Raw genomic sequence first — 25,578 nt, forward strand, 5'->3', positions numbered from 1 at the left:
GCTGGCTAGCAAAACAGACCGGCGTGAGCGATGCCAGTGGCCGCGGTGAGGTTAGAGAATGGGCGGAACTGACATTAGTGACTGATCCCGTGAGAAGTATTGCTGGGAGGGATAACAGAGCAATGGAAGCTTGCAGTTAGACATGCAGACATGCATGCAATTTTAGGTGAAGAGAGAGCGAGAGAGAGAAAGAGCATTGTTTTAATGGAGAGGTGATTGCAGGAGAGGGAGGTAACTGGGCTTTATTCAATGCACAAGCAATTTCACAGGCGCGCGCACACACACACACAATCCAAAGCACATCAATGGCCATGCACGCATGAAGCAAAAAAGCACAAATCAGCGATAGTCAAGAGAGCATGCATGTGTGACCTATAGAATAAAACACCAATAAATAAATAAATAAAAAATCCAAATGAATGCATCAAAGAATGAACAAAATAGTGCAAAGAATCCAATTTTATAGCTTTGTCTGATCAATAGAGGAAAAAAACAAAACAACATGATTGGATAACTCTCTGTAACAAGCTGTGATCAGAGAGGGATTCCACAACAGGCGAACTCTTGATCCTGCCAATGTTTCTTCCGTCAGGGATAGGCATCACTACATTTACACCGTTTTCTGGACTGTCAACTTGTTGCAAATCTTCTGGTCTGAAGTGGATTAGTAGAATCAGTCTCCAATCAGCATCAAAGCTGTGCTTTACAGACTCAATCAACTCAAAATAAAAGTCCTATACAAATACTGGAGAATGAATAAGCCGAAAAAAACAAAGCAAAAAAACAACAACAACGTGAAGTCAGGGTCCAAAATGAACACTCACTGAATGTGAATTGAGAATAATTTCTGTTCAACCTCCATGGCTGGCTTTATTAGGTACTACAACATATGCTGATATAAGTGCATCTACAAAAAATACATAAATAAACTCTCATACATATGGCATCTTCTGCTGTCTCATGTATATATAGACAGATACGCCAATATAATTAACAAGAGAGTTTAAAACTAAGACTACGGCGATTATTTATGTTGGCATGTCTTATTTGTGCTCTGCAGGAAGATATCTCGCCCAAGGCCACATAAAGTGAAGAATGCGTTAAGACATGAAGACCTGTAGAGATCATTATCATAGAGATCGGGTGACCTAGAAACGGCTGCCAGAAACCTGGGACACATTAACCCAACCAGAACCTCCTTATCAAGAACAATTGGTGGCTATATGGTTATTTGAATGTTCTTGATGTTATATTAGGCTCTTCAAATGAGTGTTCTGGTTTCTGGACTTTTGTAGCACATGACTTAGATGGTTCCCTGAGAAGGGGAACAAGACACTTACGTCCTATTAGAGGACACTATGAGTGCGAGTTCTCATTCAAAAGGGAAGCTAATTTGTCAATGTCATTCAATGTTCTTGTCTAAATGAAACAGCTTGTTTCTGTGATTATGTACAGAATGCCCTGGTTCAACCACTTCGGGTTTTTGGAAGGATAATGACTCTCTTTTAAACAAGCAACTGGAGAGGAAAATATATTTTGCTTTCCGCATTCTTACTTGCTGACTGTTTGTATTGTTCTCCACATCGGGAGTCCTCACCAAATGGCTGATTCCAAAACAAACAATGAAAGCTGCTTTAGCCAGCTTAAATACTTGAGAGCTCAAAAGGCTTTGTGGCAGTTCGCTGGCGTAACTCCTCTGAAGAAGGAGCAGAGGAATTGCTGCCATCTTTGAAATTTGAACTGGTTTATAAACAGGTCTGATCCGCTAAGCTAAGGGTGAAATCCTCTGATTGTTCTTTGACCTCTGAGTTCAAGCTTTGAACAACAGCAAATCACCCTGTTCGTTTAGAAAGAATGATGCTGCTATCCTCTGTTTCCGCAAACAAGACCAGACTACGCTGCACAAAATGCCTACTTTTCATGCAAGAAAACTTCTGTAAACAAGTACATAAAAATACTTAATACGAGCCAAATAACTGGAAGAAATCCACATGACTCAAAGGGTGTTTTCACACTTCAACTGTTCCCATCATTTTCGATGCAACCACCGCATCGACACAAAGTGTCATTCTGTGCATGTTAAGTTTTAGTAGTTAAAACCAAAGAAAGAAATGGACCCACACACGTACAAATTTAAAGTAAAGAGTCATTACTTTGCTATAATGATAAACTGTTGCCACTAGTACTTAGTACTGCTGTTAAAAGCCCAAAAATACAAAGCAAATCCACTCAGGAGTGCTTAAAAAAAACGGACTTAATTTAAAAAACAGCCAGATGGATATTTTGTACGGACCTTAGCATAATTTGCAATTGGCATGAATGTAATTTGGCAGAAAACAAGGCTGAAAAACTAAACAAAAGATTGGTTTGGAGCCAAAAAACACAATGCATCGATCTCAGGTTCAGACCAAGCAATCGAAGTGTGAAAACAGCCTAAAAGATCCCTGAAGTTGCTCTAGGGCTTTTTACAAATGTCTGGAAACAACAAAACATCCACAGTTCTGACACATGCAACATAAAGAAGAAGAGCAGGCTGAAATGTGAGGCAGCCAGCAGCATGCATGGGTTTGTAAGGGAGAGGACAGTGTCAGATTCAGAGCTCCAGAGAGACTGGCACACGGCGGGACAGGAGCTGCCAGCAGGGGGACACACGCCTCCCATCCGCCGACCCTCTGCGTAGGAGGAGAGATAGTGAAAAGAACGCACCTTCCCGCTGGTCTGAGAGTGAGGAGTGGATTGATTTTGGATGGCAGGGTGCGATGAAGATGGAGGAAGGGAAACAAAAGAGAAGAGAGCAGGAGGAAGACAAGGAGAAACAGAGAGAGTAAAACAGGCAAATATTCCGCTTATCCATAAAAGAGAGATGAGAACATGGAGACGATAACAGCACCAAAACACACTCGTGCATCCATTCATTTCTAGATTTCTTGTATTATAAATCAAGGTGTATTTTATGACAGATTATGCATAACACACAGGTCAGATATGAATGCCGATGCATTGCAAGTGTATACTTAACATGCGTTCTTGCATTATTGTGGTGGTAACTAACCTTAGTGACAAATATAAGTACTATAGACTAACCCAAACCCTACAGGAAAACATTTAGCATTTTTAGAATAAAAAAAACAACAACATTATGTTATGAATTGTATTACGTACACCTGTGTGCACACAAAATTAATCAATTAACATATAGTCTGCAATCTCTTTCAACCACAATTTTTTTTTCTTACTTAGAATTTTTGTCTTGTTTTTCATCACAATTATCTAAAAAGTCTTAGATAAAGACATATTTACTTGAGAAGCAAAATGACTGAAGTCTTGCTCTCTGAAAAATGTACTATATATACATTTAAGTGAGTTTATGCTTAAAAAAAAGCACATTTCTGCCAGTGGAGTCAGAAAAATAAACCTTTCCCTTTGAATTGAGTTTTTATCTGGTATAGTGTGCCATAGTGGACAATAATCAATGCCGCTTTACAACGTCCTGACAGAAAGACTAGCATGTTTAATGGTTTTTGGTCCTCCACACAGTGACTATCGTAGCACTCAAAATAATTATGTAGTCTAAAAACCCAGTATACGTAATCAATAGAAATCTTTTTTTTTTTTTTTCAGAAGTCATTTAGCTTCTCAAGTAAATGTATCTAGATTTAAGAATGCTTAAATATTTGCCCTGGAAAACAAAACAAAAATACTGAGTAAGAATTTTTTTTTTTTGCATTGTTCTGCCTAAACCTCCCAATTTACAAAGGCACAAACACACACACGCACACACACACACAAACAAACACAGAAGAAGCATGATGCAGGACCCTCAACAGTGCTTGAGTGTCTCAGTGTGATAAGGCACATGGGAATGAGAGTGAATACACACACATCTTTCACATGAAAGGATAAGCAATTATGGAATGATCACTCTCGTATACAGTGATAAAGGTGTAAACACCTACTCACTGCAGTTGAAACCAAAGAAAAAAGAGTAAAAGAGAGACAGGGAGGAAGCGCACTAAACAAACACACACAGGCCCACACACAGCGTTCAGAAGAGATCTGTTATGTAAGTGTGTGTCAGTGAACTTTACACACCTGTAGAGAGACTCTAGATTAGACTATAAACAAGAACAAAACCACATCACAACATACAGAAAATATCCTCACTAGTAGAGCTGGGTGATACATTTAATATTTACAATATATGCAATACTTTTTTGTTGGCAATATGAAATTGGCTTTGCACCTGCGGCTTGATTATCCAGACACATCTGAGGTTTAAATGAGAGATTCTAGGAAAATAACCATCAAGAAGTTTTAATAGCATTACTCATTTAATCTTAGTCTCAAAAACAATTTTAGAGTTGGAAAGTAAATCAGTTCTTTCAAATTGTTCATTTCAATGTATAGATTCAATGATTCAGCGATTCAATGATTCATTAGATCAAAATGTTAATTGAAGTGCCTGTGTGGCAATTTATATGCTTTAATTTGAATTTAATTTTTGTAAAAATATATACCTAGGCAAATACTGTTTACTGTGCATTACTATTTATAATAAAAAAATAAAATAAAAAAAATACATAAATAAAACTGATAAAATATTCTTCTCATTTATTTAGTGAAAACCCATGTGAATTTTTTTTAATTTTTACTTCAACATTTTTACTGTACTTTACTTCTTGTTTTAAGCATTTTAATTTACTTGCAATGACTTTATGATTAAAACTGATGATTCCTCTCAATGAAAAAACAAACAAACATAATTTTAAGCAAATACTTAAATATTGAGATGTAAGCCAAAAGGATAAAATATTGCATATATTTTTTATGGGCTATATCATCCAGCTCTACTCATTAATTATAGAATAACAATGCAGGATAAACACATATACACACAGTTGAAGACATCAATAATAAATCCTTGAATAGAAAAGCAATAAATGTATGACACTACCATTGAAAAATTCATGGACTAACAAAATGAGAATATCTCTCTCTCTCTCACCATAACGCATCAGATACTCAAACATATATATTAAATGTCATTCATCAAATGGCACGTCCTGAGAGTGTTTGGACTGTGTAAAGATCAAAGGGCTCCGGAGAGAATTCACATGATATGATCTTCACGATGCATCATTTATTAGTTTCTCTCTGATTGGTCGAGGGCTTGAGGAAGAAGACCAAGAGAATTTATGGACAAAGATTTCTCATTTCCCCTGCTTTCATATCGAACACGTGCACGCACACGCACACGCACACACACACACACACACACACACACGCACACACAATCAAAGAGCAACGTATCCCCATATTTAAAGGTCTGAAGTTGAAGTGGTCTTTAACTTGCCAGGCAAAAGTGGGAGTTAAATAAAAGGTTTTTCTTTGAAACAAGGTTTTAGTGGTCTCTGAATCTGCTGTAATTGATCCCGACATTAATGAGGGAATTTCCACAATGGGATTCTCCAATCTGGCTTGCAAGTCTCAACACGGCCCTTTCTTTGATGTCCTGAAAACACTTACACCATTTCCAACCTTCATGACCAGCAACATTAAAGGGTTCTTTATGTAATTTAATATTCTTTACTATATTAACATTTTTCTGCACTTGTCCCTGAAGTGTAAAAATGTAATATTAACTTTAACCTCTCTCTGACTTTGCTTAAATAGGCTGTTTTTTCTATTGTAACTGTACTATGTATATTACATAAAGTTACAATAAAGTTAAAAATAATAAAGATATATTTTATTTTATATTTTAATAGTATTTTATTATAAGTCATAATATGTCTTTTCTGATGGAAGGCTGACCTCTTCACAACTAACAATTGTTGTACATTTTACTGCACAGTTTTGCAAGAATCAATTTAATACTCAACAAATGTTGCAAAGATAGCAAATGGACAAAAATAATGAAAATATAACCATTGAAATGTCATAAACAATTTTCAGCTATCAACTATAATCATCCTGAATATAAAAGCTCTTAAAAATTACATTAATCGTAAAGATAAGCTTATAATTTCATAGTAAAGGCTTAAAACCAATAAAACAAACCTGGGGAACAAAAGAAAAGGGGAAAAAATAAATAAAAATGACACAGTAAAGGAGTTGGGAAGTTTGATTAATTTCAAGTGAATTAGTTATTTCCATTTCAATGGATAGATTCAAGATTCAATTATCCACCGATTCAAAGATTTGCTCAAAATTGCCTTCGTGGCAATTTTACTGTATATAAACGTTTTAGTAACATATACTAGACAAATACTGTTACCTGTGCATTAATATATAGAATCAATAAAATAAACTAAAATAAATAAAACTGATTAAATATTCTTCTCCCTCATTGAGTGAAAATCTGTGTGGAAAACATTTCTTGATTATTAAAAATTAGAAAACAATGGAGAAGTTCTCCGCTGCAGAACCATGTTTCTATTAAGACAAATGGGTGATTAAAGAGAAATGTAAGTTTTTGAGTGACAGGTCCTGTTCTGGCCGTGGTAAAGCCTGTATGGAGAGCAGATCGAGGTGAAACGGGGCGGGGTTTTGGGTTTGGCTGAAGATCTTACCTCTGACGTAGAGGTTGGCAGGAGCGGAGTAGCGTGTCCCTGCGCTGTTCACCGCCACACACTCATACTTGCCCTGGTCCGACTCCTCGCTGTTCTCGATCTGCAGCGCCCCTGCAAACACAACATAAGCAATCACAAGCCAGACAGAAATGCTCTCTCACACACTCACAAACAATCGAAACTTCCATCGCTTTAAACCAGGGTGGCCCGAGGAGAAGAACATTTTCTCTACACACTTCATTGACTAGCACTCGGCTGGCATATGACCTTTCTTGTCTCTCTAAATACTGAAAGAGCAACATCTTTCACTCCATAATTCAATAAATCTAAAGCAAACTGGGTTATTTATTCATTGTGGCAAGTAAAAACACCTGCAGGCTGCGCCAGCTATAACCGTCACTGTACATAAACTCTGCTATTCTGCTAGCCGAGGCAAAGCTGTGCTTTTAGAGAATCGATCTATTAAGACATAATACAGCCGCTGCAATTACTGTCAATACTGTACATTCTCAGTGCATCCAAACTAAAGAAAAAACTAAAACTAAAAGCTTAAAAGTATTTTTTTCTGCCAACAGTATCATGACAGATACAGTTCTCATCCAGCCACTTACCTGGCTTCAGCATTCTGTTCATCTTAATAACACAAACATTCACACAAACATTTCATTGACATTTTGTTCTGACATAATTCGCTCATTAGGTTTTTAGTATGGCGGTGCTGTTTGTTTGCGTGATGTGACATACATCATGCAATCTGTGGAGGATGGAAGCACACCGAGAAAACTAAAGATGTCGTCAGTGTATTTCAGAAGTAGTCCTGAAATGCATTATGGGATGGGTTTAAACGTGTGCATTAACAATAGAAACATAATCCAAAGACTGTGAGTGTATGAGACCTCATTACGATACTGAGCATTAACCTCGCTCCAAGAGTTCATTATACAAACAAATGACGCTTACAGCACACGTAAACACACACACATTAGATCTGTTCCAAACCCCACTGAGCCGCCTCGCTGTCGGAAGGACCGTTCACACCAAAGACAATAACTATAATGATAATGATATGGTTTAAAATCATTTTAAATGTAAAAGAATAGTCTATACCACAACTATAACGTTAAAGGCACAGAGAAATGATATTGTTGGAATCACTTTCAGAATTTTTTTTTTTTTTTCAGCTGATGAATGATAAAAACATTGACAGCCAATCAGAATACACCAGACTTTAAAGAGCTCAAACATTTAAAGTGGCAGCGTGCGCTCAGAATAAACAGAACGATACCGTCTGCTGATGAGGACGCTAATATAGTAATATTAATACTAATATAGTAATAGCTAATATAGTATAGTTATTATAGTTATCGTTCTTGGTGTGAACGGCCTAATGTCTATTTACTAGAAACTTAATCTATATAGACATATAAAAAACACTAAAATTAAAATGAAAACAGAAAATATTAACAAAAACTATAATAGTATATCATTATACTAAAATAAGACTGGCATCAATGGATTCCTGACTATAGCTCAAACAGTAAAGCATGGCACTAGCAACACCAGGTCATGGGTTTGATTCCCATGGAATGAATGAACTGATAAAATGTATAGCTTAAATACAATATCTGTCGCTTTTGGATAAAAGCGTCTGTCAAATGCATATATGTAAACGCCACCAACTATGTAAAACTACATTTCCTATTATTGTCTGTAGCAGCAGGAGAATAATAAAGCATCAATGACACACCTAATGCATGTCCTTTGCTGTTAATTTTGTTTCTATTTTATGTTTTTTTTGGTCACACTTTAAATTAGTTTAAATTCTCACAATTAACTAACTATTAACTACGACTTCTGCCACAATAAACTCATAATTAGTGCTTATTAATAGTTAGTAAGGTAGTTGTTAAGTTTAGGTATTGGGTGGATTATGGGATGTAGAATATGATCATGCAGAATAAGGCATTAATACGTGATTTATAAGTACTGATAAACCTAGTAAAATGCATGCTAATAAGCAACTAGTTAATAGTGAGAATTGGACCCTAAACTAAAGTGTTACTGTTTCCTTTTTCTGATCACATTATATTTTTGATTTCCAAACTTGTAGTAACTTCCCAGGAGTGAGTTGTGAGTTTTTATTAATACTTTGCAATATGTGATGTTGCATTTGATCAAAATGAGGTATCCTTTAATTTAGCAGTTTTCTGTTTGCAATAGCCTTCACATTATGCCTATGGTACTTACAAATGCAGCTCAACAGCGTCTGGAACAGAGCTACTGTCTCTTTCTCTAGTCAGGAAAGAAGGCTTTTCTATCACTTATTACACTTGAAACGCTAGTATCCGAGTGATGTTGAAAGATGTCATGCTGGCCTCTCTCAGTCTAATCTCACTTTCTCGCCCTGACATTCCCTCTGAAGAGTTTGGCTCAGAGTTACAGTCAAATTTTGAATTTCTTTCTTTCTTTCTTCTTTTTTATACATCAGTTCTGTCATGTCAACGGGGAGCTTTTCTATCACTCAGTTTGGACATTCTGGATTCTCCTGCTAAAAGCCAGGAGATGAGAGGCACTTGGTTAATACAAACTGTCATAATGACATTACGTTTTTCTGCTGCGGGGAATGAAATGATGTCAAGGTATCTCACAATTTCTCAAACCGCACTGCAGCTCTGGTGAGTTATTGATCAGACAGACTGCCAGTCATCAGAACAGGCCTTTATCTCTGAATAAAGTTCAGTTCAGACGAAAATGACATTAAAATAATGTCACAATACATAATTCTTATAGTAGCTAAAACAGATTTCATTTTCTTTAATGCAATCTTCCACAGATTTGGTGAGTATGTTCTTGACAGGTGAGATTCACCCATGTAGATGTTAACTGGATGCATCTTAGTAGAGAAAACAACTGCATGTTTTCTGGTGGTTTGGTATAGCTGTCTTTAAACACAGTATATTCTTTTCAATTAGGCTGAATCAGACGTTCATTAGTGAGACAGACGAGCAGAGGTTCATGCACAGAGACGAGGCCGGATTGAAGACGAGGAGGAGGAAGACAAAGAGAGAAAGACTCCAGAATGAGGACAGGGTGATGGAGGGGGGACACTTTGAGGTGACAACGAAATCGAAAGATGACGCATTTGGATATTTTCTGTTTTCAGCATTCTTACCTCTGATTGGTGTACCACCTGGTGAGGTAATATGAATGCAAATAAGATTAAAGAGAACTGTTAGTGTGAAAGAGAGCAAGAGCTAGAGAGAGAAGAGGAGAGAAAGATGAACAGGAGAATTTCTTATTTAAAAAGCGGCATGTACAGTCTTCCCAGAAGATGTTTGGCTCTTCTGTTCTCAGTGTGTGTTCAGTCACATTACGTATAGTTTACATTTGCTGCTTTAGGGCAGAAACATACTCTATGCAAGCACACAAAAGAGCGCTGTACTGTTGTACACGTTCTTGAGTTACTCCTCCAGGACTCAAGGGAGTTACTGTGCTAAATGTCTGTGCAATCAAAAAAGATGTTATTATTCAGATAGCTGACAATACACATGGTGAAAGTTCAATTCGTTTAAACTAAACTGCTCAGCAAAACAGGACAGAAAACTGTCCAAAGAAGAAGAGTTTACACTAATATCTGCATTAGCGCCCCATATGAAGCTTGTAATTTGAAATGAATTGCATTTTGAAATTTTCAAGCACCATGTGTGAAATCAAGCTTGATTAGCTAAAAGTCTCTGAGTTAATGTACTTGTGTAGAGTATGTTTTGGCCTTTAAATGACTCATTCTTGTGACGGCTGAGTAATAATTTCAACTCTCTCTGCACAAGGGTCTTCAGCTATTTTTTACAGTGATGCACATTCTACCTCCAGCACAACTTTGGCCTTTGGATCCGACAGCAGCTGTGCTGAATAAATACAGTTGTCTGATGCAACACAGAAGAAAACCTTTTTTTTTTTTGCAAAGTAAGAGTTCAATCTCAATGCATTGACCGACCCTTGAGTCTTATTATTTTGAGAAAGTGACTTTTTTTTACTTTGAGAAAAGCATCGTCTGTTGACTATGATGCAGATTCTTGTCAATCGGGATCATAAGTCAACCACTCCACCATGTGAAAACAGTTCAGATTCGGGAGGGGGGTCAGAGACACGAGGAAGCCCCTGTAAACTGTGTGGATTGTGGTCCAAAGCCATCAGCAGTTTACAGAGAGCCTGGCGTACACTGGGACCCTCAGAAAGCCCAGGATGATGTTTGGGCAGAGTCTGCAGTGTAGCGTGAGCATAATGAAGAATAGTACGACTTTACTATATCTTCACTATGGCTAGAGGGAGAAAACTCAAGTATGTGTTAATGTTTCCCCTTAAAGAGCAGTTGGAAGTTAGAGTTCTCTATTCGCTGGCAGTCGAGAGACAGTCACTATCAATCCTGGCTGCATTTAAGACTTTAAACAGCAGCTAAGCTGGACATCCATTATCTTACTGAGAAGAAATCAATTATCAGCCTGACACATCTCTGTTCATAAAGATCTGCACACCAATCATCATAAATCACCTCTGCCTGAGAGCTTAGTGCACAAATCGGTAACAAATGTCTAGGGGATTTTCATCTTTTCATCATCTGCTAGGGAAAAATGTTTCGACTGCTAATAAAAGTAATTGCAAAATTTAAGAAGATGCAAATTTGAAGCATCATGTGTGTCCGTGGCACAAATGATGCCGAAATTAATACTTACGGTTAGGGGTTTGCTTGAACAATGGACTATTTTGACAGACTGTGATACAGATTTTTATTTTTTCATTGTTTTTATTACCTTGGCATTAAATTACAGAAAACTACACTGAAAAAAAGAATTGGTGTAGAAACAACGTTTAAAGTTGTAGAAATGCTAATGCATGGATTTGTATTTAGCTATAGGAGAAAATGGGGATGCAAAAATTATATTTTTGTTGTTTTCGTTCACCACTAGAGAATTATACCCTGGAAATGTGAAAATGGTCCATGTTTAACTACACTAATATCTGAATGTCCTACGGCTCACATGTGTAAGAGGCTCGACTCCTGACATATAGTCCACTTGTGAGTGTTTACATTGAGAGTAGCAGCATTACAATCCTAAAACACTCTCACCCTCTCTTTCCCATCTCTCTTTATCAGATTCTGCCACGAGTCTGCATTGTAAACAGATTGTTGATTGATGTCCAGGAGAGAATCACCTGCTTTGGCAGGGTTGGTGGTAATTACTCGTACACAATGACATGTTCCAGTGAGATTAAGTTTCCGTTTGAAGAGCTAGGTATTGAATTATGCGTGCTTTTCCTATTTGTTCCTAGCCGTTCTGTAAAAGGTCACGAACTGAAAAATTGTTTCATTAGCATTCGTTAATGGAAAAAGGCCTTCACACTAATGGCTGGAGAGCAAAGCTAATCTCAGGATCAAATAATGGACTGTATCCAAACAAATAAATTATGTGATTGTCTGGTAGCTGCAAGATGGATTGGCCGAATGGGAATAATGTGACAAATACGGAGCTGTTTGACGATTGACGCAGGAAACTATTGTTGACAGGGGCCGACTATTCTAATCAAAACAAATCACTGTGCTGTCATGTTAATCATGTTTGTGTGTCCTAACCGGAGGGTTATGTGAATAATAACTGTGAGCCAGTCTGTCTTCCTGTTTGTTTCTGTTTACTTTAAGACATGAAATGAAACCGGAGGCTCATTTCATCTGAAATGTCACTTGTCATACAGATGCACTGCCTTAGCTGCTATAAAGCACAATAGTAGGATTCCAGAAGTAAAAATCCCATTCATTCCCTCCACAGAGATTTGGCGAATGTAAACCTTTCCAGACAGGCCTATGAGTTTTGATCTTATACTTTCATTATATTTATTTATTAATCCTTAAACTTACACAAGCATTCAAAAGTTTAGGGTCGGGTATTGAAAAGAAGTCTTTCAATACCCGACCCGACAGTTATTTAAATTATTACAATTTAAAATAACTGTTTTCCATTTGATTATATTTTAAAATGTAATTTATATATTTACAGTAGGAAATTTACAAAATATCTTCATGGAACATGATCTTTACTTAATATTCTAATGATTTTTGGCATAAAAGAAAAATCTTTAATTTTTAACCCATACAATGTATTGTTGGCTATTGCCACAAATATACCCGTGCGACTTGTGACTGGTTTTGTGATCCAGGGTCACATGCTCAAGAAACATTAATTTCTTAAATTTCTTAATTTACATTAATTTTAAACATTAATTTCTTAATTTACATTAATTTTCTCAAAAAAAAAAAAAAAAGACCCTAAACTTTTGATCAGCAGTGCACAGGCAATCATTTTGTATTGTCTTTTCTGATTCAGTTCCATCGATCCCTCATGAAATAAGTGCACAGTATTGAACCGTTGCCTCTTTTTTATGTTTCTTTTAAGTGTTGCAATGTGATTCATCTGGGAGCTGGTTTGGTTCAAGGCTTAGAATTCTTTATTGAAGAATTTTCTGAAATCCCTATGGAGAAAATTAATGGGAAAATATCTTGTTGGGCTCTATATTGTCTTTGTTGTTGTCAAAGAGGTTAAAAAAAAAAGATGCATGTTCAGCAGGGAATGCCAGCATCAATGTATGCAATCATCATCTTTGCAAAAAGTGAGTGCACTCATAGTTTATTCTTCAAGCTTTGTCGGCTTTTGTGTGTTCACAGAGTTCTTTTTACCTGAACGGAGTTGCTTGATTCGTCCATTGCTGCTGTTAATGTCAACAGGTAGGAAGTCTTTGAACCAGGAGATCTCTGGATCGGGGTTCCCGCTGGCGGCACAAAGCATGGTTGCAGTGCGCGTTCGCTCCACCACCTTCAGCTGTGGACCCATGTCTATGATCGGGAAGCCGTGAGGGATCTGGTCCTCTGGAAAACACACAAAATATGACAAAAATAGAGGTGTCAGCACACATGACTGAATTGCATGATAAGCTATGCTTTTTCGGTCGGAAAAGTGGCACGGCTCATTTTTCTAAAGCTCAGCTCTTACAAATGTTTGTACGCAGGACCACCCGAGGCGATTGGTCTGAAGCAGCTGAAATGCGTGACTGTAAGACAGAGGTGGAGTAGAGATCATGGTGTGAAATCCACCGCTAATGTAAATACGAGCGGGCCGAGGCGTGACTAATCCGCCCGTGGTGTTTCTGGTCATGGATATATGAGGGTGAGGGGGTGATTTCCCTCCGGATATAGAGACACCTCACTGAACGCCTGGCTCTGTCTGACCCACAGTTTAACTACAGGAACTCTAATGCTGGCATTGCTAATCTAGGCACCAATACTACTAAAATGAAATGGTAGAAATACGTTATGTACACATGCCTCTTTTTGCACTGCAGAGGTCAAGTCATCTTCATTTATATAGTGCTTTTTACAATACAGCAGATTTACAGTGATAATAGGAAATGAATGCAACAAAGATTGTTTTGCCTTTACAACAGCTCTAGAAGAAAGTCATCGTCTAGCTTAAGTAAGTTCTGAATGGATTCATTTTCAGTGTAAAAATCATTAGGGCCATGACACCGTTTTTAACTGAAAACAGAAAACTTTTAATGCGTTCTGGCTGATCATTTACACGACAATGGCGTTTTGGTGGCCTGAGAACGCAAACTTTGAGGTAGGTTAGAAAGTGCACATTTTTGAAAACGAGTTTTGAAAGCGATACCATTATAAGCGTGTAAACTGCAAAAACGTGAATCTGTGAAAACGGGGTCATGGAAAGCTCTCGCTCTCTCTGGCCCCGTTTACACCTGGTATTATTACGCATTTCAAATGCATTTTATCAAGTGGAGGGTCTCTGATTGTGTGTGACTACATACATCACTTAATATGTTGTTAGTCATAGCAACTATGTCACTATATCGTTCAATAAAATCACCCTCATGTCATTCCAAAACTTGGAACTTTTTTCTTCTGTTGAACCCGAAAGATGATTTATTTTGGAAATATATTTTTTTGTGTTCCACAGAAGAAAGTAAGACACACTGGTTTGTAGTGAAATAAGGGTGAGTTTGGAGTCAGTAAATGTTTTAATGTTTCTGAAAGAAGTCTCTTATCCTCCCCAGGGCTGCATTTATTTGATCATACAGTAAAAACAGCAATATTGTGAACAGCAATAATGATTTAAAATAACTGTTTACAATGTGAATATATCTTAAAATGTAATTTATTCCTGTGATCAAAGCTGAATTTTCAACATCATTACTCCAGTCTTCAGTGTCACATGATCCTTCAGAAATCATTATAATATGTGGATTTGCTGCCTAAAAAACATTTCTGATTATTATCAATGTTTAAAACAGTTGAGCTGCTTCATATTTTTGTGGAAACCATGATACATTTTTTCGGGATACTTTAATGAATAAAAAGTTCAAAAGAACAGCATTAATCTGAAATTGAAATCTTTTGTAACATTATAAATATCTTTAATTTGTCGCTGTTGTCCAGGATGCATCAGAGCCCATTACCGTTTACACTACACAATACAATGTGAACACCTCTGAAAGCAACTTGAGTGGTCTGATCTAAATGTGTCTTCAATACCCCACGTTTAGCACTTCACTTGTGATTTCAATTACTTGAGATGGATGTCACTACCAGATGTAAACAGGGTCTATGAGGCAGAGAGTTTCTCTGATATGTGGTTGAGTGGTAAGAGAAGGGAACAGCACAGAAGTTTACATAATGTGCTGTGAGTGTTTCTGCATGTTTGAAATGGGAAATGAGAAGTGGATGAGCACAACCAGAGAGAAACCAAACAGCATCCAGCGGTCACCACACTCTCACAGATAATGGAGGATGAAACAACTTGATGCAAATCAGCATCATTAAGAACAGCAGGTGCAGACTGGAAACATACAGGACTCAATGTTCTAAGTGTTCTCTGTTCATACACTAATTGAGCTTTGCAAACACACATGGGCTGCACAATTAATAGAGATAACATCAAAACTGTGATATGGTATAGTGTGATTATTAAAAAAACGGTGATTTAATGTTTAAAGGGTAACTCTCGCCAAAATACAATCTAGGGTCTTTTTGTTAATCTACCCGAGGTGAACTTTAGTTTAAAAGCATAATTAGAATGGAAACGTCACTTTTAAGTTTGACCGTATTTTCGTTTTCGGTCAAAATGCCTTTTGAATGGGAGTGCTTGGGGCACTTCTATGATAGCATCAAAAATCGCAAATTTTAAAACACTAATGCGGCTCGACACAACATGAAACTGTGCTGGAAGTATCAGCAGAGGCTCTACACATGAACTCCAGCATTGAGAACACAGAGTTTACTAAAAAGAAAGATTTTGAACAACTCACTGTAGCTGTGTCCGCCGGCATTATGACTGAATGCGAATGAACTGACTCTGAATTTTAGTATTGCTTTTTATATGAGGATCCTTTTTCAGATACAAGGTCAATATTGATTTTCACTAACGACAAAACCACAAATTATCCGTGAATTTATATGGAACTAAGCTTTAGGAGCTTTCCATCTTTACTCTCCTCCCTGTTACGTTGCATTCAGAGATCGACTATTTTTGACTGTCAAAATGCCGGCGGACACAGAGCATATACAATGTGAACTGAAGAAGATCTGGATTTCTTCACATAATTCTCTTCATTGCATCAACTAAAAGAGGTCTGATCATGAATTTTTTAAAGTCTGAACACTTCAAATCTTTCCACTGGCAGCAAAGCATGATATGCTATCTTTCAGATTTCATTGCAGAAAATATTAAAAAAATTTATCAGTATTTTATCTTGTTTTCTATATCTAAAATATCTAAATGCCCTTAAAATAAGGTTACATTTATTGCAACACGAGTTTATGTAAGATAATAAGTCTTGTTTTCAAAGAAAACATATTGAATTAAATTTATTCTTCTAAACCTTAATTGGCAAACAGTTGCTGTTTTATAAATCTCATTACATTTTCCTACATTAATTATAAAAAATAACACTTTTCTTAACAAGTCTTAGTATAATGTTTAGATCTTTACTGGAAAACAAGACGAACTAATTAAGAAAATGTTTTAGAGATTTTTGTGATTTTTTAATTTGAATTTTTTTTTTTTTAAATAAATAGATAAAAATAAAATGTCCAACATCTCACACTCCATTTTGGCACTGAAACAGTTAAACATTGTATATGGGTTTTCCTTTGCAAACACAATGACGAAACCGGACTCCTCTGCAGTTAAATTACAGTGTCACGAAGCACTAAAGTTTACTTTTCTCACAGGAAGGTTCTTTTATGCTCCACTACAGCTGGAGAGTTTCTCTGAGAGACAATAGGAGAGAAAGCCTTCATAAAGAGCTTAGCAAGAGCCTTGCAATGAGAGAATATGCACAAATGACGTGAGGGAGACTCCCTGGAGAGGTCTCTCTCTTGATGTGTGAGAACATGTGCCGAGGAACACCTCGTCCTGCTGGCGGACCTGCCTTTGTCTCCGTGTTTGTTTTCTGTTGAGAAGGTGCATTGTAGGAATGACTAGGTAAGGTCACTGTAGGGTCGCGTCTACGCACCACAGGCCTTTGTGAGACACACAGGTTTGGTAATAGACCCCAGTGGGAATAAACCAACACCAGCTGCAGTGAGATACAGAACTTCTGGTTCTAAAGGAATCGTCCATTCCAGGTCACTGCCACAGGGGAAGGAGGGTTTGAGACAGATACTATTGTGTACAACTGTTCCTCCTCGCCAGTAATGCAATTAAATGTAGCAAATAAAGACTCCTGCTTGTCAGATGTTTCACCTGAAAAAAAAAAAGAATCTCAGTTGTCGTCTCATAATCGTCTCAAAATCTCAGTTGTCGTCTCATAATCTCAAGTGTGTCGTCTCTAAAGTCACAAAGGAGATCTCAACAGGGTGCTCAGTTTTACATGCCAAAGGTATGTGCTTTTATCGTTAACTAATACTAAAACTATTTATTTATTTATTTATTTTTTAATAAAGCTGAAATAAAAGAAAATATATTGAAAACCTCACACTTAAAATTGCCGATGTTACCTTGGCCACTAACTGAAATTAAAATTAAGCTTAAAGTACTAAAATGACAAACTAAAACTGAAATAAAAATAATTTAAGGTTAAATAGAAAAAAAAGGTAACACTTTGGTTTAGGGGCAAATTCTCACTATTAACTAGTTGCTTATTAGCATGCATATTTACTATGATATTGGCTGTTTATTAGTGCTTATAAATCACGTATTAATGCCTTATTCTGCATGATCATATTCTACAACCCATAATCCACCCAATACCTAAACTTAACCTAAACTATACCTAAACTTAGTTTATTGAGGCAAAAGTCATAGTTAATAGTTAGTTAATAGTGAGAATTGGACCCTAAACCAAACTGTGACCACAAAAAAATAAAATAAAAAATAAAATACTAATACAAATGGCCTAGAAAATACCAAAATTACTAACTAAAAAATAAAAGATAATTCAAAATATTATTAAATACTTTTATAGTGTATAAATAATCCTAAAATAACACTGGTAACCAAAAATCAGAGATCTCAACACAAGCACAAACATTTTTCCCCAAATTCTCCCTCAAATGATGTGAGCTGCTATCATTGCATAAATATGACAAAGATTTATTTTAGCCAACTTCTAAAAAAAATTTACTAAAAATTAACCCCCGGTTTCACAGACAAGGCTTAAGCCTTATCCCAGACTAAAATGCATGTTTGAGCTTTTTTAACTGAAAGTAACTTGCACTGAAATATCTAAAAACACATCAGTGTCATTGTTTTGTCTCAAGATGCACATCAGTAATGCTTTTTTTTAAGGCACATTTATAAAAGCTAATTAAATGATGTGAAACCAGGCCTACGGTTTCTTTAGAATGTAACTCAATTAATGTTATTAAAACACAAACTAAAATGAGAACACAAAATATTTTTTTGTGAAATTGTACATTTTCTGAAGAAAACATGAGAGGTTATTGTCTATGCAAAACCCAATTGCTACAATGCCAGGGCCTCGCTCAGGTGTTCTCAGTGTTGTTTAGTTCAGTGTTATGAGCCCAATTAAAAACCGTCATGCATTCATAAGACTCATGTCCCTCCTTCAGTGTCAATCTTTAGGGTTTTTTGCCTGTCTTAGCAAGCATCACTAAAAATAAATATTGGTCTTCTTCCGCAGCAATGCAAATGTGTAGACTGTGCCAACAAAATCATCCAAAGTTCTCCAAAAACAAGATGCATCAAAGAACTAAAGAGAAGTCGCTTTTGAATCTGGGTTTCACATGTCAGTTTTCACACAGAAAGTTCGTTAAACGTCACATTCTCTGGAGACTTTTTGTAACCAAGACTTGTTTAAAGCCCTTTGTTGAACCTGATGGCTGAAGAAAACATGTCATACCTCCAGTTGTTCACTTGAAAGAGAACGAAAAACAAATAATAAAGGAAAACCCTTGAAACTCAATCACCCTTATTAATTCTCCAATAATAGGGTGACGTGAATAGCCACACTGTCAGCTCGGCTGCGATGATGCCAGCACGCATCACACATGCAGATTTCCCACAGTAATTTAACACCGAGGTATTTCATTAAAGCATGCAAGGGGCTTGAAACCGGGCTGGCTCTGACAAATTAGTCAGGCGGAAATATTATGCCTTATTACATGACCCCAGCGCTGCCGCATTGATACGGTGGAATTTGTGGATTACTCCCTCCACCCTGTAATCCCTGAATGCTGGAATCACGGCTAAACTGACAGCCTGTCAGTCAGAAAGCATTAGCCATGAACATGACGCCGTCCCAACACGCCTCACCGTCTCTCTCGCGAACCGTCGACGATTTCTGCCCGCGCATGGAAGCTTATCGCCATGGCAACCCTCAGGAAAACACATCAGAGGGATCGGGGGCGACCCGTCCTCGCCCGCCGGAGGAAATAAAATGAAAGAAACATTCTCCCTGTCTGTTTCCATCCCAGTCTTACCTGATAAGTTCATCACCACAGGGAGATTATCAAAAACACCCAGACTGAACATATTACGCTCTGTAAAACAGAAGATGAGCAGTGTGTGTCAGTACAGATTGCCGTTGCCAAGTGCAAACACGTGAATGCACTTCTTAAGGACTAAACTGACAATTAAGGATTCAACATTGTTTTTAGATTGCAGAGTCTTTATTAGGGATGGAGCGGTGTGACCAATTAGTATCATCAATTATTAATCATGATACAGGAAAGTCAACACAAACAAGTTTAACATGCCTGCAATTTTATGATAATACTCTAAATTAAATACTTGATGAATTAAAAATTTTATTTTCTAATTGGAAATAACCCTGTAGGATATATTCATTTGACAAAAAGTGACAGTAAAGACATTTATAATGTAACAAAAATGTTGTTTTTCTATTCATAAAAGAATCCTAGAATCATAAAAGTATGTTTTACACAAATATATGAAGCAGCACGACTGTTTTCAACATTGATAATCATAAATGTTCATCATATTAGAATGATTTCTAAAGGATCATGTGACACTGAAGACTTGAGTAATGATGCTGAAAAGTTATACATATTCAAATATACAACAGCTATTTTAAATTGTAATAATATTTGCCAATATTACTGTCTTTACTGTATTTTTTTGGTAAATAATGAGTAATAAGAGACTTCAAAAACATTCAAAATTCCTCACTTTTGAACTGTATGTGGATGAATCTGCTACATATTTCTACTGCCGCGCACTAAATACTGTCATAGCACCCAGACTGTATAAAATGCAGACAGAAATCTGTCGCTCTCTGCATCGCAGGTCAGGTGTGTGACTGAAGCATAATGAAGTGGTCCGTTCAGTCAGACGTGTGTCACGATGACCTGTCCGCCCAGCTCTGGTGTGTGTGCCTCCGCACTGAGGCTTTTGTTCTCCGAGTGTTTCTGCGACGAGGCTCAGTCTGGCTCACTATTATTGCTGGATTCTCAGACATTTCTGGAGGCGAATGAAAAAAAGAGTCACATTCACCTGAAGCGCAGACAGAGGGAAGGATTTGCTCAGGGGAAGACAGAAGGATCTTTATGGGTTGCGAGTGTCGTGAGAGCGTGTCTCATGCTGCTGAATTTAAAAGACATGAGACAATGTGACATTAGGCCCTGAGGATATTGTCTAATGTTACTAGGTTGTGAATTCCTGGACTAAATGCTGCACAGAATCAATCTGTCACCCAAAAATGAATGTAATTTTTAATGATAACAGACTGTAAAAATGCTAAGGTAAATAATTGGTTACTGGCAAGTTCCCTTACTCTACGGTGAAAAACTGTACTGGCACATTTCATGTGATATTACAGTAAAATACAACATTTTAAAGTTAAAAATTGTGTTAAATGTACAGTTTTTAAAAGTGAAAAAGTACAAATCATCTTATAATTTGCATTAAAAACAGAATTCTTTCTGTGACTGCTTACATTTGACAGATTTGCATTGAAACAACAATCATTTACGCACATTAGGGTTTTATGTTACATCCTATTTTGTTAAATTAATGTTATTGCATTATTCAGTGTTGTGTTCAGTGTACAGATTGTTCAGATCTCTAACCTTAATATAAGCAATTTCAATTTCAACTATGGATTTGTGTTTATTTTTAGGGATTTTAGGAGAGACATCTGAGATGGTATTTAAATAAATAGTAAATAAGAACTCCATTAAGTATCTTGAGCAATGAAATCCCTGAACAATCAAATGCTCCTCTGGACATATCCATGCTTCAGTGTCTGAACTAGAACAACAGTTCACACACAGTGAGAATTCCTCACCCACAATGCAGAGAGTCCGTCTCCACATGCACACGTACTCTAGGTCTGAACTGACAGGTGTTCTTGCAGATCATTTACAGCTTTGGAAGTTTTCACAGGTCTCGGCTGCGAGCGAATACTTCAGACATGCAACAATGCTGGTGCACATGACCCAGAATAGACATGCTAATCCTGAAGTCCTGGTACTTGACTTTTCACATGCACCAAAATTAACAACACCCAAGTGCCACATATGAGTAAAAAATGGTTACGGTTAGTTCATAAAACGCCATTTGGTTGAAATATAAGAGATGTAGTTTGATCTTTATAACTGATTGTCACATTGTCATTTTGCAAGTGATGGAATCAAATGTTTTGTTTAGATAACTGTATACTGTATGTCCAGTACAATGGTTGTAATGATGCAAGTGTCAGCAAGAACCCAAGAACAATGAAAGAGTAGCTGTGATAGGACAGAAAATAAATCATATTTGCTCATGCCGTTGTCTCATGCTTATGCTGAGTCGGAATCAGCATTCAATATGTAGTTCATTCAATAGTCTGCCTCATGAAAGAGCAAATGAGCTCAGACATTTCAATATAAACATACAAAAAATGCATTTCCAAAAAACAGAATAAATGTAATAGGATTTCAAATCCCATTGGGATGCAAATTATCCCAAATTGTTTTATGTGCGATCACCAAAAGTTTAGTCTCAGTGATAATTTGATCAATTTATTCATGCCTAAAGGTTTTTTCTCCAAAATTCATGTAGCAAAACAAATGTGGAATATTTCGTACATTAATCAACCAAGACAAAAGTATGAGGAAAATAATCACAGTGTTTTTTTGTTTTTTTTGACAGATGCCTTTTAACTGAAAAACTGAAAATGACACAATTAACACATCTATGATGCTGTGGTGTTTTGATACAATAACACTGTCGAAAACATGAAAGGTGTGCAAAAAAAAAAAAAACCTCAAGTAAATAATTGCATTGACGAGATGTAGGAACTTACTGCATTGGCATACATTTTTTTATTAAATAATGAAAAAGTTTTCCTGTCTATCTTTATTGTCCTGTAAGCAAAACATTTATAATTTTTCATTTAGTTTAAAGTGTAAATTGCAGGTTAAATTTTTCATGAAGATAATGCAATGTGTTTATTAAACATAAAGATAAAAACCGCCCACCATTGTTTTTTATACCAAAATGCTGAATATAATATGAAAAGTTGGCACTTTTAACAGTGGTTTTAACCGCTCCCGCTCCCTTCCACTAGATGGGGCGTGACGTCATAAGAGGAACTCACTAGTAGAGTTACCGGCATAGTCATAGCTATAGATGCCTTACATAACTACAGAAAAGTTGGTTGTATGTTTTATTTGATACAAAAATTTGGGATAAAATAACTCAACTGTAAACATACTCGTGTGTGCTGACTTCAAGGGGACCGTGATCCTGCCTGAAATGAGAATAAGCTATTCGCAAAACAAACGGGTTCAGGCACCGGGTTCAGGCACGTCAGATCAGCCGGTCGCAGGTCGAGCTGTTCCGCGTTCACCTCACGGCAGCACACACTCTCCACTGCTGATTCAATTGGGTGGCATAGCCCACACAAACACAGTGATGGGGACATCGATCTCTCTTTTTCTTTTCTGACAATAAACATCGCTAATTAAATCGTGAGAAATAGCGTGGATTGAGGAAGGGTATTACATGACGTTTGAGGCGTCGATGAGACTAGCGATTGGTGCCTGTGCAGTGTGTGCATCTCTACAGCTCTGATTTGGACTGACACCATGTAAGTAAATAATGTCTTCAGTCGTTGTCCCTCCTTGCTATTCTACATGACGGCAAACTTTTGAAAAGACTGGCTTGTTCCCTTATATTATCCGGGTTAAGTTTGCACCAGGCTAGCCTAGACTAGCTCTAACGTAGCTACTCACCAGGACACCTGGCCAACCCTCCACTCATTCTCCTCACACCAAGCATTAAAGGACAGCTCCGGTGAAAAATGAACCTAGGGGTAATTAACACATGGTTACCGAGTCGATCTTTCCCTGGGATGCGTTTTCATGAAAATCGAATGTAAAGAGTTTTATCTCTAAAAACAGTTTGGCTTATAACGCTAGTATATGGGGCACAGAGTAAGTAAAAGTAAATCGCTAGTTAATACCACTAACAAGGCTCAAAATAGCCTCACACTAACACGGTAGCATAATGAAGGTCCCTACATGCAAACCGAAGCATTGAGAACTTTGTTAGTGTACAGACAGTTTAATAAGAAGATAGTTTATAAAGACAGTACATTACGCGTTTACATGCAGGATCCATCTTGGAAAACGGTCTCGACTAACTGAGTCACGAACGGCGTGCTAAGTGAGCTTGTTGATAGGAATTACGTTTGTGAAATCTAACGTATCACGGCGTTCGTGACTCGATTAGTTGAGACTGTTTTCCAAGATGGAGCCTTGTTAGTGGTATTAACTAGCGATTTACTTTTACTTACTCTGTGCCCCATATACTAGCGTTATAAGCCAAACTGTTTTTAGAGATAAAACTCTTTACATTCGATTTTCATGAAAACGCATCCCAGGGAAAGATCGACTCGGTAACCATGTGTTAATTACCCCCTAGGTTCATTTTTCACCGGAGTTGTCCTTTAATAACTCTTTGAGTGCCATGGGTCCTGGCAATTTCCTCCCCTCTCTCACGCCTGACCGGTTAAAAATTGTAGGGCTGTGGTCCATAAAGAATTTGATGGTTTCCCACATCCTCAGTCGTTCTCCAAATAGCCATAATACAGTAGGAATCTAGCAGAGTATGGGTTGCGAGTTCCTCTTATGACGTCATCACCAGTTACTGAAAAAACACGCTACCGTTGAAGAAACCCCAATAAATGTTATTTTAACGCATTTTAAGACAGAAATAATTAAATATATACATATAGAGCACTTTAATTTACACATTAATTGGCTGTGGTGGTTAACCTGCAACTTACACTTTAACTTGATGCACTAAAATAACAAACTAAATGAAATAAAAATGATTAAAAACTATAGAGACATTTTAATTTAAAATAATAAAAAAATACAATAGTATCTCAATGATACTAAAATAACATTGTAATGCACAACCTTTCATGACTTGATGATTTTTGTTAAATAAACTTATAAAGCACGTTTACACTTCCAAAGTGAAGCTAAAATGCATTACAAGTCTTTAGATCACTATATGCAAAGCTCTTTAACAACTAGACCCCGAATAGGAGCAATATTAAACGGTGGATATTTCATTTCTTCAGGGAGGATGAACCTCCTGCCCCTTGTTAAATAATCCTGCTATCGTCCCTGAGCAGAGTTTCTCAGGTAGGACATGCACGCCTCATCAAGGCCCTGATCCCCACCGGACCGGACCCGGGCCCGGGCCACATCCTCTAGCTACTGCTGTTTTAATTAACACTACATGAACTCCTCTCCACCTGGGAGGAAGAGACAGACCAAAACAAACAGAACACTCCTCCCTCCTCCCCTCGTTCGGCTGACATTTCCTCGCGCAACCTCTCATCTCCTCTTTAATCAAGGAGCAGTCATGATCCCCCTTGGGGAAATTGAATGCTTTTAATAAAATCTTCCTGCTGGCAGATAAAAACAGATTGCATGGGGATGAGCAGAGGAGAAGAGAGGAACCAGAGGTGATGGTGGTAAGGAGGGATTCAGGAGAAGGACAGATCTGGCATATATTAAATGGAGCAAGGTCTCACACCGGTCCGCACTGAATCTAAAGCGCCACAGAAAAATGGATTCTTTTTTTCCCTCCAATTTGTGAGTTTTCATTCTAAATCTAATGTGATTGCATACAAATATTCTGAGAACTACAAAGAGAATAAATAGACAATAAATCTTCTGTGGCAAACATGAAAACTGAAATAATATATATAAAGAATCAAGCTTGTTGTAAATAACTACAGTAACTAAAACTAAATAAAATAGACATTTCATTTTTTTATTTATTAAAAAACACTTTACTAAAACTTTAAAATTAAACTGAAAATATAAAAAACTTTACATAAATATAAAAATAAATCTAATTAAAGAAGTTCACAGAAACTATAAAAGTATACCAATGATACTGAAAAAAACCCCCCCAAAAAACACTGATTTTAGCTTTGGGATATTTGATTCATTTTAGTG

At 37.0% G+C, this 25,578-nt stretch overlaps 1 protein-coding gene across 8 annotated transcripts in view; it reads right to left on the reverse strand.

Moving 5' to 3' along the window:
* Nucleotides 1-25,578, reverse strand: part of ptprfa (protein tyrosine phosphatase receptor type Fa) — a 226,679-nt gene that overhangs the window by 82,494 nt on the left and 118,607 nt on the right. For 4 of the 8 annotated variants that reach the window (XM_084128823.1, XM_084128825.1, XM_084128822.1 and 1 more), the window contains exons 5-7: nt 13,300-13,488; nt 9,745-9,762; nt 6,573-6,683 (exon numbers count right to left, since the gene is read on the reverse strand). In XM_084128823.1, coding sequence (XP_083984949.1) covers nt 6,573-6,683; nt 9,745-9,762; nt 13,300-13,488 — 318 coding nt within the window. The remainder of the gene's footprint in view (nt 1-6,572; nt 6,684-9,744; nt 9,763-13,299; nt 13,489-25,578) is intronic. The other 4 variants (XM_084128827.1, XM_084128826.1, XM_084128824.1 and 1 more) reach the window with 1 other exon arrangement.

The sequence above is a fragment of the Abramis brama genome (genome assembly GCF_963993115.1).
Source record: "Abramis brama genome assembly, chromosome: 11".
Classification (NCBI taxonomy): Eukaryota; Metazoa; Chordata; class Actinopteri; order Cypriniformes; family Leuciscidae; genus Abramis; species Abramis brama.